The sequence below is a fragment of the Notamacropus eugenii genome, chromosome 6, assembly GCF_028372415.1.
Source record: "Notamacropus eugenii isolate mMacEug1 chromosome 6, mMacEug1.pri_v2, whole genome shotgun sequence".
Lineage (NCBI taxonomy): Eukaryota > Metazoa > Chordata > Mammalia > Diprotodontia > Macropodidae > Notamacropus > Notamacropus eugenii.
In genome coordinates, this window is record NC_092877.1 from 369,975,304 (window position 1) to 369,988,775 (window position 13,472).

Consider the following 13,472-nt stretch of genomic DNA (forward strand, 5'->3'; position numbering starts at 1 on the left):
GAACTTAGTAATGATGAGATTTACAGGGAGAATAAACCCCAAAATTACAGACTTTGTACTCTACAAATAAGATGGTTAACTAAATTTCTAACTACTGCTTTATATTGCTAAGTACAATAACAAAGTTAATTGTGCCAAAAACATTACCACGTGTTTACTGTTGCCAGCAAATGCTGTTTCTACGTAAAGTCGTCCAACTGCATTTTCCATGTTCCCATTGACATAATTAGCACAACGTCGCCAAGTGGCTGTTTCAGATGTTGTGCCATAAAGAGCCTGTTGAGGGGAGATATAAAATAGAATTTGTGGTGGTTTGTCCTAGAATCGAGGTCAAGTTAAAACTTTGTGGAATTCTATGCTTTCAAAATTCTCTATGTCCCAGGAGGGTCTTGAAGGTCTTTAAGTCCTATTCAGAGACCTCACTCAATGGGTACACATTCCTAATGCAGGGAAAAATACCATTCAATTGAATTATTTATCTAAATGATTTTTTAAGAAATCTGGACCACTGTTCAAATGCGTCCTTACAACTCTCTGTTGTGGCTACATGTTAATATTTTTCAGGAATGATGTGGAATATAATACTGGATCATCATCTTTGCTGTCAATATAAATAAGAATTAATGTTCTGTTGTGAGAAGGGTAGGATTTCAGGTCACTCTCCCTTAAAACAGAAAAATAAAACATTCCTGCCTTTAAATATTTCAGTCTAAATTCTCATAGCTAGAAGCATTAAGTAGGTATCCATTCAAGTACCAACACAGGGATTTCACTAAATACAAGGAACTACAGCATTAAAACTGTCCTGTTTGAGAATCTCCTGGTATTATGGAATCTCCATGGCACTTAGCAATTAGTCAAAAGCAAAACAATCTGATTAATGAAATGGTTCCACTTCTCCATAGAACATCACTTTCCCTGTGGCACTCTCTGAATGAATGTTGCTTTAAATACAGTTCAAAGTATGCCTTTTAGGTTTTCTTCAGGCACAAGTGATGTTGAGGAGCTTTTCAGGGCTAGATAGTTCAGTAGATAGAGCTCTGGACTAGAATCCAGGAAGGTCTGGGTTCAAATTTTGATTTAGACATTTACTAACTGGGTAACTCTCAGGATGATGTCACTGAGTTTTCTTATTTGTAACATGGTGATAATAATGGCAACTACTTGAAGGGTTGTTATGATGATCAAATGAGAGAATACCTGTAAAGCACTTTGCAACTTTAAAGCACTATACAGATGCTACTACTGTTATTATTACATAGTTGATTTGCATAGATATCAGAAATATACTTGTTATGAGAAAGTATGTAGGACACATTAATTATAATCTCAAAATGCTCTAACTCTGACATTATAGTGGTCTATGGTAAGAACCCTGAATTTGAAGTTAGAGGATCTGGATTTGAATGCCAGCTCTGTTACTACCTGCTTTCATGCCTTTGAATAGATCATTTCAAAGAGGTAGCATGATGTAATGGACAGTGCATCTGCTTTGAAGACAGAAAATCTTGGTTACCTGCATGCTTGTTAATGAATTATTTAAAGTTTCTGCCCCTCCCTTTCCTCATCTACATACCAAAGATGCTGGCTCCAGTTGTAGACCTAGGATGCAATGAATTTCTAAGACCTATCTGTGAAACAAGAGGCTTGGTCTAAATCTAGAGTTCTGAACATTTTTTTTTTTTTGCATTGTATACCACTACGGTACTCTGGAAAATCCTATGGACCTTATTTCAGAATAATTTATTTAAACTAATTAAGGAAAATATATAGGCTTATAAAGGAAAACATTTTTTTTTAAAGTTCATGGGTCCTAGGTTGAGAACCTCTGCTCTAGAAGAACAACTAAGGCTACTCTAACTCTGCATCTGATGAGTTCGTAGTATGATCAAATGTCTCTTCATTTTCTTTTCATTATACACTCTTGACATGGAAGTCAATTACCTTGTTGATTAAAATTCTAACAGCGACACTAATGAAGGCGCCATCTTTCTTATAAAAGAGACTTCCCGTGGATAATGATTGACTACCGAGAGCAAGTCTTTTAACTAGCACCTCGGACAGCACCTGGCACAGCAGAAAAGGCACTTGGGAACTGCTTTGCTTTCAGTGTCTTCCCACACTTCAGGGGGTGCAGGATGACTATCCTCAGAGCAGCAGAGTATTTTTCTAGGAGACATATTTACACATGGGCTAGACAGCTAGCACTTGGCATTTTTCCCCCATTCCAAGTTCACCATTCACATGGTGGATGCAGCAAGGTCCCCAACTTTGGATCTCTTTAAGTTTAAGTCTTAAGAAGAGAGAGATTTTTTCTTCACCTTCCGGAAAGCATTTCTTGACTCCTTGTAGGTTCGGCTGAGGCTGCTTACGAGATCCATAATGAGCCGCCAGGACATTAAATTTTGAAGATCTCTGTATAAAAAAACACCACCACCCGGCAACAAGAAAGATGAGGCTGCAAGGCTTCTAGAGAGCATAGTGACATTAAAGTGTGACTCATGAAAGGACAGGCGGGCACCTACCTGGGAGAATATTTGGTAAGAATGGGCTTAAGTTTGGTTAAATATTCGGGAGCATACACAACCACATCTTCCTCATTTGCAACACTAATTTTCACAGTTGACATGATTGTATTTGTGAAATTTGCCCAGTTGAATGGCTAGAAAAAAACAGGCATCATGTGTTTAGTAGTCTGTTAGTTCCATTACTTGGTCCCAAGATTCTAGTATGAAATACTAGGATGAAATACACAGAGGCTGGTTTTACCACTAGTGGACTAAACCCATGATGATGATGGTGATACTTATCTGAGAACTGTTTTTTCTTATTCACTCAATCAGCATTGATTAGGTATCTACTGTGTACCAAGAATTGTGTAGGCACTGAATTTTTAAAAAAGTCTAACAGTTCCTGCTTTCAAGTAGTATATGATCTATACAAAGGGAGACAAGTCATACATATATAGGTATACACAAAGCAAAAGGCAATTTGGGGGTTAGGCACTGTTGGTTTGAGGGGGAAGTCATATAATACTAATACTATATGTAGAAGAGGAAGCAAGAGCTGAGCCTTGAAAGAAACTAGGGATTCTTGGTGGCAGGTGAGGAAGCAGGATATTTCAGGCATGGGGGTATCCTCACCTCTTCCAGTGCAAAGGCACACAGGAGATAGAGTATCATGTAGGAGAAACAATAAGAAAATTTGGGTGAATTATTATATATGGGGAACAATGTATAATAAGGCTAACTAGCACCTGGGGTCAGGTTGTGAAAGTCTTCAAATGCCAATCATAAGAGATTCTATTTGACACTAGAGATAATGGGGAGCCATTGGGGTTTATTGAGTAGGGGAACAATAAGGTGAGAGCTGAACAAAATCACTTTGGAGGATGGATTGGAATGGGGAAGAGATTTGAGCCAGTGAGACCAGTTAGGAGGCTTTTGTGATGGTCTAAAGTGGGAGATGATAAGGGCCCAAAGCAATGATAGCTCTATGAGTATGAAGGAGGAGAGATGGAAGAGATATTGTGGAGAGAGAGAAAAGAATTAGAAATGGAATAGATAAGTGCGGTAAGAGTAAGGAGCAGAAGATGACAATTAGGAAAAAAAGCCACATGACTAAAAGGAAATGGCATCTTTTACAGAAGTAATAAAGTTCAAAAAAAGGGAGGGTTTTTAAACAAAAGATGTTGTTTTCTTTTGGCCATATCATATATGAGAGGTCTGTGGGACACACAGTCTGAAATGTCCAGTTGGTAGTTGGTGTATATCAATACAGAACTGGAAATCACCAGAGATGCTGGGGCTGGATATATAATCACAGCAACCAAGAATTTTGGGGCTTGAAATAATTCCCAGATTACATTGTATTCAAATATTCTGGGCACATTTTGTTTATACTTATGTACATACATGTTGTCCCCTCCTCCCCAAAGAGAATGCAAGTTCCACTAGGACAAGGACTTAAAACGTTTTTGTCTGTGGATGAACACAGCCTAGGGCAATACTAGGTACACAGTAGGCACTTAATAAATGCCTTTTTATTGGATGAGGGTATGATTGGATAGGATTTCAGTGACCATGTAGTCCAATTCACAAATGAAAGAGTATGACCTCTAGTTGCCATTCAATCTTTCCTCCTCCAGTGAGGAGGAGCTCACTGCTTTCCAAGGCAGCCCATTCAACATGAGGATGCTTAATTATTAGGACTTTTTCCTTACATCACGCCAAAATTCACCTTCTTGCAACTTTTACCCATTTTTCCTATATATTCTCTCTGGAGTCAATTACCATAAATCTAATGGTTATTTCAGATCACAGTTCTTCAAATTCTTGAGGAGTTATCAAGCTCCTATCCCACCCCAAGCTTTGTTCCCCCTCCAAGATCAACATCCTCAGTTGTATTAGCCTATCCTCATATCTCATAGACTTGAAACCCTTAATTATTCTGGATCCTGTCCCCTGGATCCTCTCCTGATTATCTTTCTAAAATTTGGCTCCCAGAAGTCATACAGTTTTTCTAAACCACATTTTCTGAGAGTGAAAATGAGGCTTGTGGATATAACTATTTTGACAGGGGGAAAAAACAAATTAGGAGATCATTTTGTTATTTCTAAAGGTAGGGAATCTACAAACAGAAATTTGTCTGAAATTCAACTGTTAATAGCCAGTTTCAACCAACACCCAAAATTTTTTTTAAAACTATGGATCCTTTTATGGTTTAGTGAAATGGAGTGATACAACAGAAAAAAAAATACCATCTCATGAATGGAGCCACACACAAATGCAGTTAAAAGAAAATTAATATGAACAAATCCGTGCACATTTATAGCACACACATGCATATACATGTATTACACATGGATTTAATCCACCAATGTTAAGCCTACTGTGATTCTTCCTGTCTGTTTCTAAGAATCTAGACTCAGTGCTGTGATTGTGAATTGTTTTCTATGGGACTTGATAAAGCAGACTGGCAACTCATTTATCAGAGGGAGTTGAGGAAGTCAGCCAAAACAGACTGTGAAAAGGTTGATGAAGCTTTAGGGGTAGAGTCCAATTAAGAACATGGTAAAAATTTGAAGGTGAGGTTTACTTTTGTTAAGTGGTTCAGATCCTTTAGTATTCAACTCAACAGCCTGTTCTCAGAAAAAATTCAGCCTGGGGTGGAGTGGAGAAAACCTGAGAAGACTTGGGTTGGAATTCAGGCTCTGCCCACAGGTCCCATTCCCCAGCTGTGAGACAGATGGGACAAGACAAAGTTCCTAGCAAACCTTGACCTGCTATAAAGATTCTGTCTATTATTACTCAGTTGATCATGTCACTTAACCTCTTTTGAGCCTCCATTTCCTCATCTGTAAAATGGGGATAATAATATTGATGGCTCCCTGACTTGCAGGATTGTGAACATCAAAGGAGAAAAATCTGTGTCAAGTGCTTTCCAGTTGTGTATGGAAGCTAGAAGGCTTTAGAAAAGATTGAGTTCTAGCATGCACCCGCATGAGGATTCCTTTCTCAAAAGTTGATGCTACTGAATCTTCTTTGGGGACTTCATTTTATGATGCTCATGGTTCACTGCCATTCTTTTATTTTTTTAAAAAAGAACAAATGTCTATCCTTCAAAAGAAGAGATAGGGAACATTAGCTATAGAGATGTCTTCCAGTTAAGTGAGCATTGTCTGTGGACTTTCAGGAGTGGAATTTGTGATGCTGACTGGCTGACTTGTACTTGCTGGTCAAATTCCCCATGTTTCCTCAACCTTTCCTTTTAAGAGATAAGGACTATGATTTCATTAATATGAGAAACTCCTTTTAATAATGCAGGTTAGCACCTTCTTTGCAAGATACAGCAGTAGAACTATCTAGGATACCAGGCAGATTAAGTGACTTGCTCATGGACACATGTCAGGGGCAGGACCAGAACTTTTTTTTTTTTTTTTTTTTTTTTTTAGCTTTGGGGTTAGTTGTCTCTCAGATTCACCATGTGGTCCTTCATATTTCATTCCTTTCAAACTGTGTATACCTGTGTACCTGTGTTTTACTTTTTCATTCTGGCCAAATATTTAGAACTGGAAGAGACATTAGAGGACATCTAGTCCCACCCCATCAATTTGCATCTGAGGAAATTAACATCGAGCACAGCAGAGTGCTTCTTCAAAGTCCTATAGATCCAGATGACGGTTAGGATTTGACTTTAGGCCCTCGGCCTCCAGATGCACAATGTTGCCTCTTCTCTAATTCTTCTATTCTACTCCACTCCATTCCATCTTAATCATTCTCTGTAAAAAGGTTAGATATTCTGGGAAAGGTAGAAAGATTTCAAAGGTAAGTAAGTTTCCACCCAGATACAAGGGACACATCTGAGAAGCAACTCATGAGGAGATAACACTTCATGCAAAAACACTTCCTAGGATTTTTCTGGGACCTTATTGCTCCATAGTTGGCCTGTTAACTTGTCGCTCTGAATTTCAACTGAGTTAATATCAAACTAATGATTTGAAATGAGGTTTTATACATGATTATGTAACTAAAGCACTCAAGTGTCACTTAAATCAATTTTGAAGCTCAAATTTCATTTACTAAAGAAGGAATGTGCTTTTTCTTAAAGAAAATAGCTCATCTTAAAGTTATTATTTTCAGGCAATAGTTTACCAAAAGAAATTTGAAAAGAAACAATACTCACCTGTCCATTAATCTCTAATGAAAAGTTGTGCTGGACCTGGGCTAGGGTCATTTTATTATAGAGGAGGATTGGGTCATTCCGGTCTTCAGATTTAGTTGTAGCCTACAGAAGCAATTGCAGGGAGTCATTTATAACTGAACAAGAAGAGGCTCTTTAACCCAGGGGCTCCTACCTAACTAACCTTGTTATGTCCTGTCAATCTGGTCAAGTCTATGGACCCCCTCTGGAATCATATTTTTAAATAACTGGAGAAAATGTTAGGATTCAGTTAGAGAGTTGGGAAAATTTAAGATATAATCTTTTCCCCAGCCAAGTCCATGGGCCACTTGAAATCTGATCACAGACTTGTGTGTATGCAAACCCCAGGCTAAGAATTCAAGTTTTAGCAGAATTATCGACAATGATGATAACTAGCAAAAAAAGAGATGTTGGCATAGATGAGCTTTTGACTGAATATACTATCAATAACAAATTTGTAGGTTACTTTTGGCATAAGAAAACTTAAGTGACTAACAGGTCTGTTGACTATGAATAAGAAGGCTCAAATTGTGGAATGCTCTCTCTCCCTTGATTGTAAGCTGGAATCTCAGTCATTCCTCCAGCTGTTTCATATAACAGCTTTCTTGAACACTCATGGTCTTATATACTCTGTCCTTAATCCGCCAAGAACAACACTTCTCCTCTGGGGCACCATGTGCCACTTAAAACATAGTAACAGAAGTCATTAACTGTCAATAAAAGGATGTGCATATTTGCTGCAGTTAGAACACGAAGAGGGACAAGTCAGGAGCCCAGTCAAAATGAAAGACCCCGAGGGCAATGACAGCTTTCCCTCCTTCAATTTTTTATCTTATTATTATTTATTTTATTATTTTACTTTATTGTTACCTCTATTTCTGTGCTTCACACTTCTCAGTTGCTCACTTATGTTTATCTGGATTTACCGACCTTTCTGATCTTCTTACCAACTGCTTCCCTCCACTCATTCTATGGTCCAGCCATACTGGCTTACTTCTTTTCTTTCCTTTTCTTTTCATTTTTCTTTTCTTTTCAGAAGGCTCAATCTCCTATTTCTGTGCCTTTCTTTGAACTGTCTCCTGTGCCTGCTATGTTCTTTGCCCTGATTTCAACCTCTTAGAATCTATGATTTTCTTCGGGTCTTGGACTGAGAAACTCTTTCTTCATGATGTCTTGCCTATTCCCTCCAACCGCCAGATCCCCTTCAAAGTCAACCTGGATTTGCTTTATATGTTTTCAACATACATGTGTACATATTGTCTCCATTAGACTGTAATGTCCTTGAAGACAGGGATTATTTGACTTTTGTCTCTGTATGTCCAGTGCCTAGTACACAGTAGATGCATAATAAATGCTTGCTTGTCTGAAGCATTCTTGAATAAGCTCAAGAACATCTTTCCCATTTCAAACTGAAAGTAAGTTGAAACGTTTCCTTGGCAAAGTTCCTAAAGACCTTGGCATGGAAGGCATTTAGCCATTATAATGAACTTAGTTCTTGGTAGGTATGTGAGTAAACAAGCTCTGAGACTCTGGGTTTGGAATGGAGAAAAGTATGCCCACTTCTCCTTCTGGGTTATGTTGGTCATTTTAGAATCAAAGGTAGCAAATGAAGCCATTGATCAATAAATATTTATTAAGTTATTACTATATGCCAAACACTGTGGTAAGCATATCTAATTGCTATTCAACTCTAAATGACCCTGAGGACAATCTGGACAGAAAAAAATTCTCTTGGGTTATGTGGCTTCTGTGGATGCTAGATGATCTCCCTCAAATCTTTGGTTTCTAGGACCTTTCTGCTCATGGTAGTGAGCAATGACCAGGGGCTGAGTTGTTTAGAATGAATGAGAGAGTTATGGTAAATCCTGGAGTAAATCTGCTGCACAGCCCAATGAGGAATATGGAGATTACTCCTTGAGTTTGGGGCAAGGATGAACACTTGACTCTCTACAGCCTAGAGTAATTCCTCCTGAGAAATCTGAGTCTGAAAAGATCCCCATCCAAAGCCAAGGAGTTCAGCAAGAACTGAATAAAACTCAAGAGTAAGGGGGTCCTTAAAATCAGTTGTGATGCACTTTTTCTTTCTTTTTCTGGAAATGGCAGCCTCTGGCATTTCTTCATACTGCCATAACCATGGCAAGTTGCCTTTAGCCATGAGACTATAGTCAAGGTAGAATGGGATACAATCGAATTGCATGACGTACCAATGTTATCACCATCTCTCTTATCTCAAGGCTCTAGGGTTTGTAGCACATGGGAAGCACACGAGCAGAGAGGTTGTAGATCAAAGTGCTCCCTTCTTAGAGCTCTGTCTATGGAACCCACATCCAAATACACAGTCTGGATGTCTGCCTCCATCAGGGACAAACTAGAAAGGGAAATGTCATCTCCAACTTCTACAGTGGCAGTAAGGCCTGGTGGAAAGAGTACTGGATTGGGAGTCTACTCTTATTATTCATGTGACTTTGGCCAAATAAACCTTTGGCCAAAAAGCGAACTTGATAGGTTGCTCCTCTATCAAATAAGGGAGATTAGACCAGATGGTTTCAGAGGTTCCTTCCAGCTCCAAAGCCATGGTATTTAGGCTCTCTGCCAATTTCTCAAGCATATGTATATCTTTGAAAGCTGTAAAATAAGTTCATCCAATCATAGATTTAGAGCTGAAAAGAGGCTTAAAGGTGATCAATTACAACCTCCCAATTTTACAACTGAGGTCCACTGAGGGGAAATGACTTGTCTAAAATCACATACCTATTAATAGTCTGAGTCAGAATCTGAACTCAGTACTTCTTGATGCCAAGTTCAGAGATGACTTGCCATTCTACATCAGGCTCTTAGAGAAAGATTCTGATACCTGAACTCAAGTGTGATGTGTCTAAGCAGCTTTTATAGTTATTTCAGAAATTCTTTAGGGAAAAATATGTCTTTAGACAGAAGTTACCCAGAAATGACCATCTCTAAAAGCTTTCTACAATCTGGCTCCAGTTTGCCTCTCCTGTTTTGCTTTACATCACTCCCTTTCACACACTTTACATTCTGGCCAGGTTGGACCACACACTCTTTCCAGAGCCATTTGGGGCATTTATGCATTCATGCAAGCCACTTCCCATGCATGGGGCACATTCACTCCTCTTTTCTACATGGTATCACAGAATGTGAGAAACGGGAAAGACTCTCGGGAGAATCTGGTATATTCTTTTCCTCTAGGTGCCATTTCTAATAAAAAGCCTTCCTTGATGCCTTCTGGTTGAAAAATGATTTCTCCTTCTCCAAATTTTCTTAAAGCACATTGTAATAAGAGACATTCTAGTTTATACCTATTTCTACCCACTCCCCCCCATTAGATAATAAGCTTTTTGAAGGAAGGGATCATATCTTATTCATCTCTATATTCCCTTTTGTATCCTGTCACATTATCTTTCATGTAAAAGGTACTTCATAAATGTCATCAGGGCAAAGGTCAGTACCAATAATGATCTTTTACTAAATACATAAAACTTTATGGAAGATAAAACAATTTAAAAAAACATGAAATAACTTCTGACTCCCCTGTCAGATGCCCTAAATTTCCAGGGAATTTTTCTTTCCACTAATTCCTGTAATCATTAAGGAAGGAAGAGCAATGCTTTCATGTCCAATATTACCAATATTTGGTTCATTTTTAAGTTGTTGTACTTGTGCTACTGAAGCAATATTGAGTGTGAATAAAATAGCCCAATGAGATTTAGAAAGGCAGTGGGATTTTTTCATTTCCAAGGCTGAGCATTTTCATTATACAGGCATGGCTTTCTACCACTTAGCACAAAATTGGTCTTTTCACCACCAAATCCAATTTTGGGAGGAAAAAGGCATAGAAATGGAGCTAAATGGTACTCAGTGGAATGGAGAGAAGGTGCTTTACGTTGGCAATCTCTTTTTCCAACTCCATGACTCGATTCATTTCCAGGGAAATCTGGGTCTCATTGATGGACAGCCCTTTATCCTGGCGGATCAGTTTAGCCACAGAGATCATGAAATTCACGTATGCTATGCAGGCCTGTGGGGAGAAAACAATCGAAGGTTTTTCCACATGTTGGTTATAAAATACTTATGATTTTTCCTTTTTTTTTCTTTTAATCAACTTTTACTTTTTGGTTACAGAAAAACCACAAACAAAAACATGGTAAGTCAGAAAATTTCTTCATGAAGACCCTTTAAAAGAAATGAATCACAAAGAGTCAAGAACCAGTCAAATCACATCATTAGAGAACTCCCATCAGAGAAATAAAATAGTTCTTTCAGTCTGTTTCTCCATCCATAAAATGGGGATTTAGGATTTTAACACAGTAGTAGTGTTCAAAGATCCTTAGGAAACATGCTCTAAGTGGGAAAGTGACTCAAGATCAAAGGGGATTCTCATCAGCTTCTGCCTGTGTCCTGGACTCTTTCTACTAACAAGGGTCTCTCGAGTCTTTATCATTCTTCAAAATTTAACTCAGGTGGCCCCTCCTCTCAGAATTCTTACCTGATTCCCATAGTAACGACTCATAGCCCTGACTCCTCATCAAATATGTTTAAATATTAAATTCACTGAACAAAATGAAGGTTTCTTTTAAAGCAGCAGGGACAACTTTTCCTTTTATCCCTGTGCTTTGCATATAGCAGGGGCTTAATACATGCTTAAGGCAGATAGGTGGCTCAAGTGGATAGAATATTGGGTCTGGAGTCAGGGGGACCTGAGTTTAAATCTGATTTCAGACACTTCTTAGCTGTGTGACTGTAAGTAAGCCACTTAACCTGTTTGCCTAGTCCAGTGGGAAAGGAAATGGCAAACCACTCCAGAATCATTGCAAGAAAACCCCAAAGAGAGTAACAAAGAGAGGACGTGTCTGGACAACAACAACAAATGACTGGTGAATGAGGATCCTCACCTGTACAGTGACACTCAGATACAATGCTGTCTTCCGTAACTGTTTCCTTGTAGGGATACCTACCTCAATATTTTCAACCAAGCAACTTGAGTTACCTTGACTCACCGTGTTTGCTAACTTTCATACATTTTCCCCATGCTCAGGCACAAGTGGTATTGCTGAAATTAACTCACAGGCCAGAAGAATAAGCCCCATATGGTCTCGACACCTTATGTCAAGTACAATAACACAAGTATTTTTCTATTTTGTCAACAGAATTTTGAATGCAGTCCAGACTGGACTGGTCTCTAACATGGGATGGCTGGAGCCTAAACAGAACAGGCCAGAGGTAGGTTGCCAGGAATCAAGTAGTGGTTTAACTGGTTTCAGAGTGAGGAAAACACTTGCAAGTGGAAGTTCTCCTGAGTGGGAGGGTTTAACATGTTGGGGTACAGGCAATGCTTAGATACATACTGGGCTTGAGGATATTGTTGTTATACCAAACTCAGGAAACAGCAGGGATCAGTTTTTATCTAAAATCCCACCCCTACCTCAAGTGCTTGGCACAATTCTCTGCACAACCTCAAGGTTTAGTAACTTTAATTAAGTTGAATTGAAGCCAAGAAAATAAGGAATTTTGACGTAGGCTTAAATGCTGGATAGAACCAGTGATGGTGGAGCTTCCTCAAGGAAACTCCAAAATATTTTTTGACAGTCTCAAGACAGCAAGACATCAAGTGAGGTTGTGTTAATGTGAACTCTTTCAATGAGTAATCTAAATCCCTTTACAGATAGGTCTCTCCTGATATAAATCCATACTAAAAAACCCTTGGTATTACTCAACCACATGAAGAAACTCCACCATCCCTTGTTTTTGTACCACAGAGTCCTCCAAGAGAGAAAAGGGACATAGGGCATTGAGTCACAGAATCTTTGAGTTGAAGCAAGTTTTGCTGAAACAACACTCTTCAAAGTTACCAATCATCTTTTGACTGCTAAATCCAAAGGCTTTTTCTCAGTCCTTTTCTGCTCTATCCTGGTCAAACACAGGGATGGCCACAACATTTATCTTACCCATATGCTGGGGGTGGAAGCTCAATTCCATGTGGACAGTCTCGGGCGGGTAAAGGTGGGAACTTCTAAATCTTAGAGTTCTCACGAGGCCCCCCATAAACACCAGGGAATCGAGGAGTGAGACCGAGCAATCTCGTGTATTTCCGCCTCTTCCCGTGAGAAACATGATGGGAGAGAGCTCTCCCCGCCCTCGAGATTGTCCCGGATCTGGGCACACCTATTGTTATCTAACAGCACGGTATTCAGGTGCAAACTATGCGGCTGGAGAGCTTAATTAGGATCAGGAAAGCCTGAAAGCGCTCTTAGCTCGGGAGGGGCCCTGACCGACAGAAGGCCTCTCCTCCCTTTCCCTCTCTTCGCTCTCCCCTCCCCCTCTCTCCCCACTTACACTTCTACTTCCAATCTCTTATTATAAGATCTTTGCCTCCTTGGGAGATTCCTCGCTCCCTCCTAAGGAAGAATTCCCCCTGCACTTGTAACCAGGACCCTGAATAAAAGCTTAACCCTTGTTCAACTCCGGAAAGTCTCTTCTCTCATACGTTTATCCGGTTTGGCCAACCGAAGACCTGCGATAGGTGTAAGGTAAGACTCGGGTAGCCCTCAGGCCTCTAGTCCTGGCACCCATAAATCTCCCAATTGCAAGACTCATGACCTCTGCGATTCCTTTCTCTAACTCGAACTTTCAAGCCTTCCATCTTTCTTTTGCATTATTCCTCCTAAACCTCTTCTTCATCCTTGCCATGCCCGTTGGTCACTTTACCGCTTCATTCTTCTTCAGTCCATCTCACCAGCCACAACTTCACTTTC

General features: G+C 39.4%; 1 protein-coding gene across 4 annotated transcripts in view; it reads right to left on the reverse strand.

The window, feature by feature from the left end:
• Window positions 1–13,472, reverse strand: part of MME (membrane metalloendopeptidase) — a 130,232-nt gene that overhangs the window by 57,685 nt on the left and 59,075 nt on the right. For all 4 annotated transcript variants that reach the window (XM_072618674.1, XM_072618675.1, XM_072618676.1 and 1 more), the window contains 5 exons: window positions 10,604–10,738; window positions 6,685–6,786; window positions 2,526–2,662; window positions 2,322–2,415; window positions 148–276 (listed from right to left, as the gene is read on the reverse strand). In XM_072618674.1, the coding sequence (XP_072474775.1) occupies window positions 148–276; window positions 2,322–2,415; window positions 2,526–2,662; window positions 6,685–6,786; window positions 10,604–10,738 (597 nt within the window). The remainder of the gene's footprint in view (window positions 1–147; window positions 277–2,321; window positions 2,416–2,525; window positions 2,663–6,684; window positions 6,787–10,603; window positions 10,739–13,472) is intronic.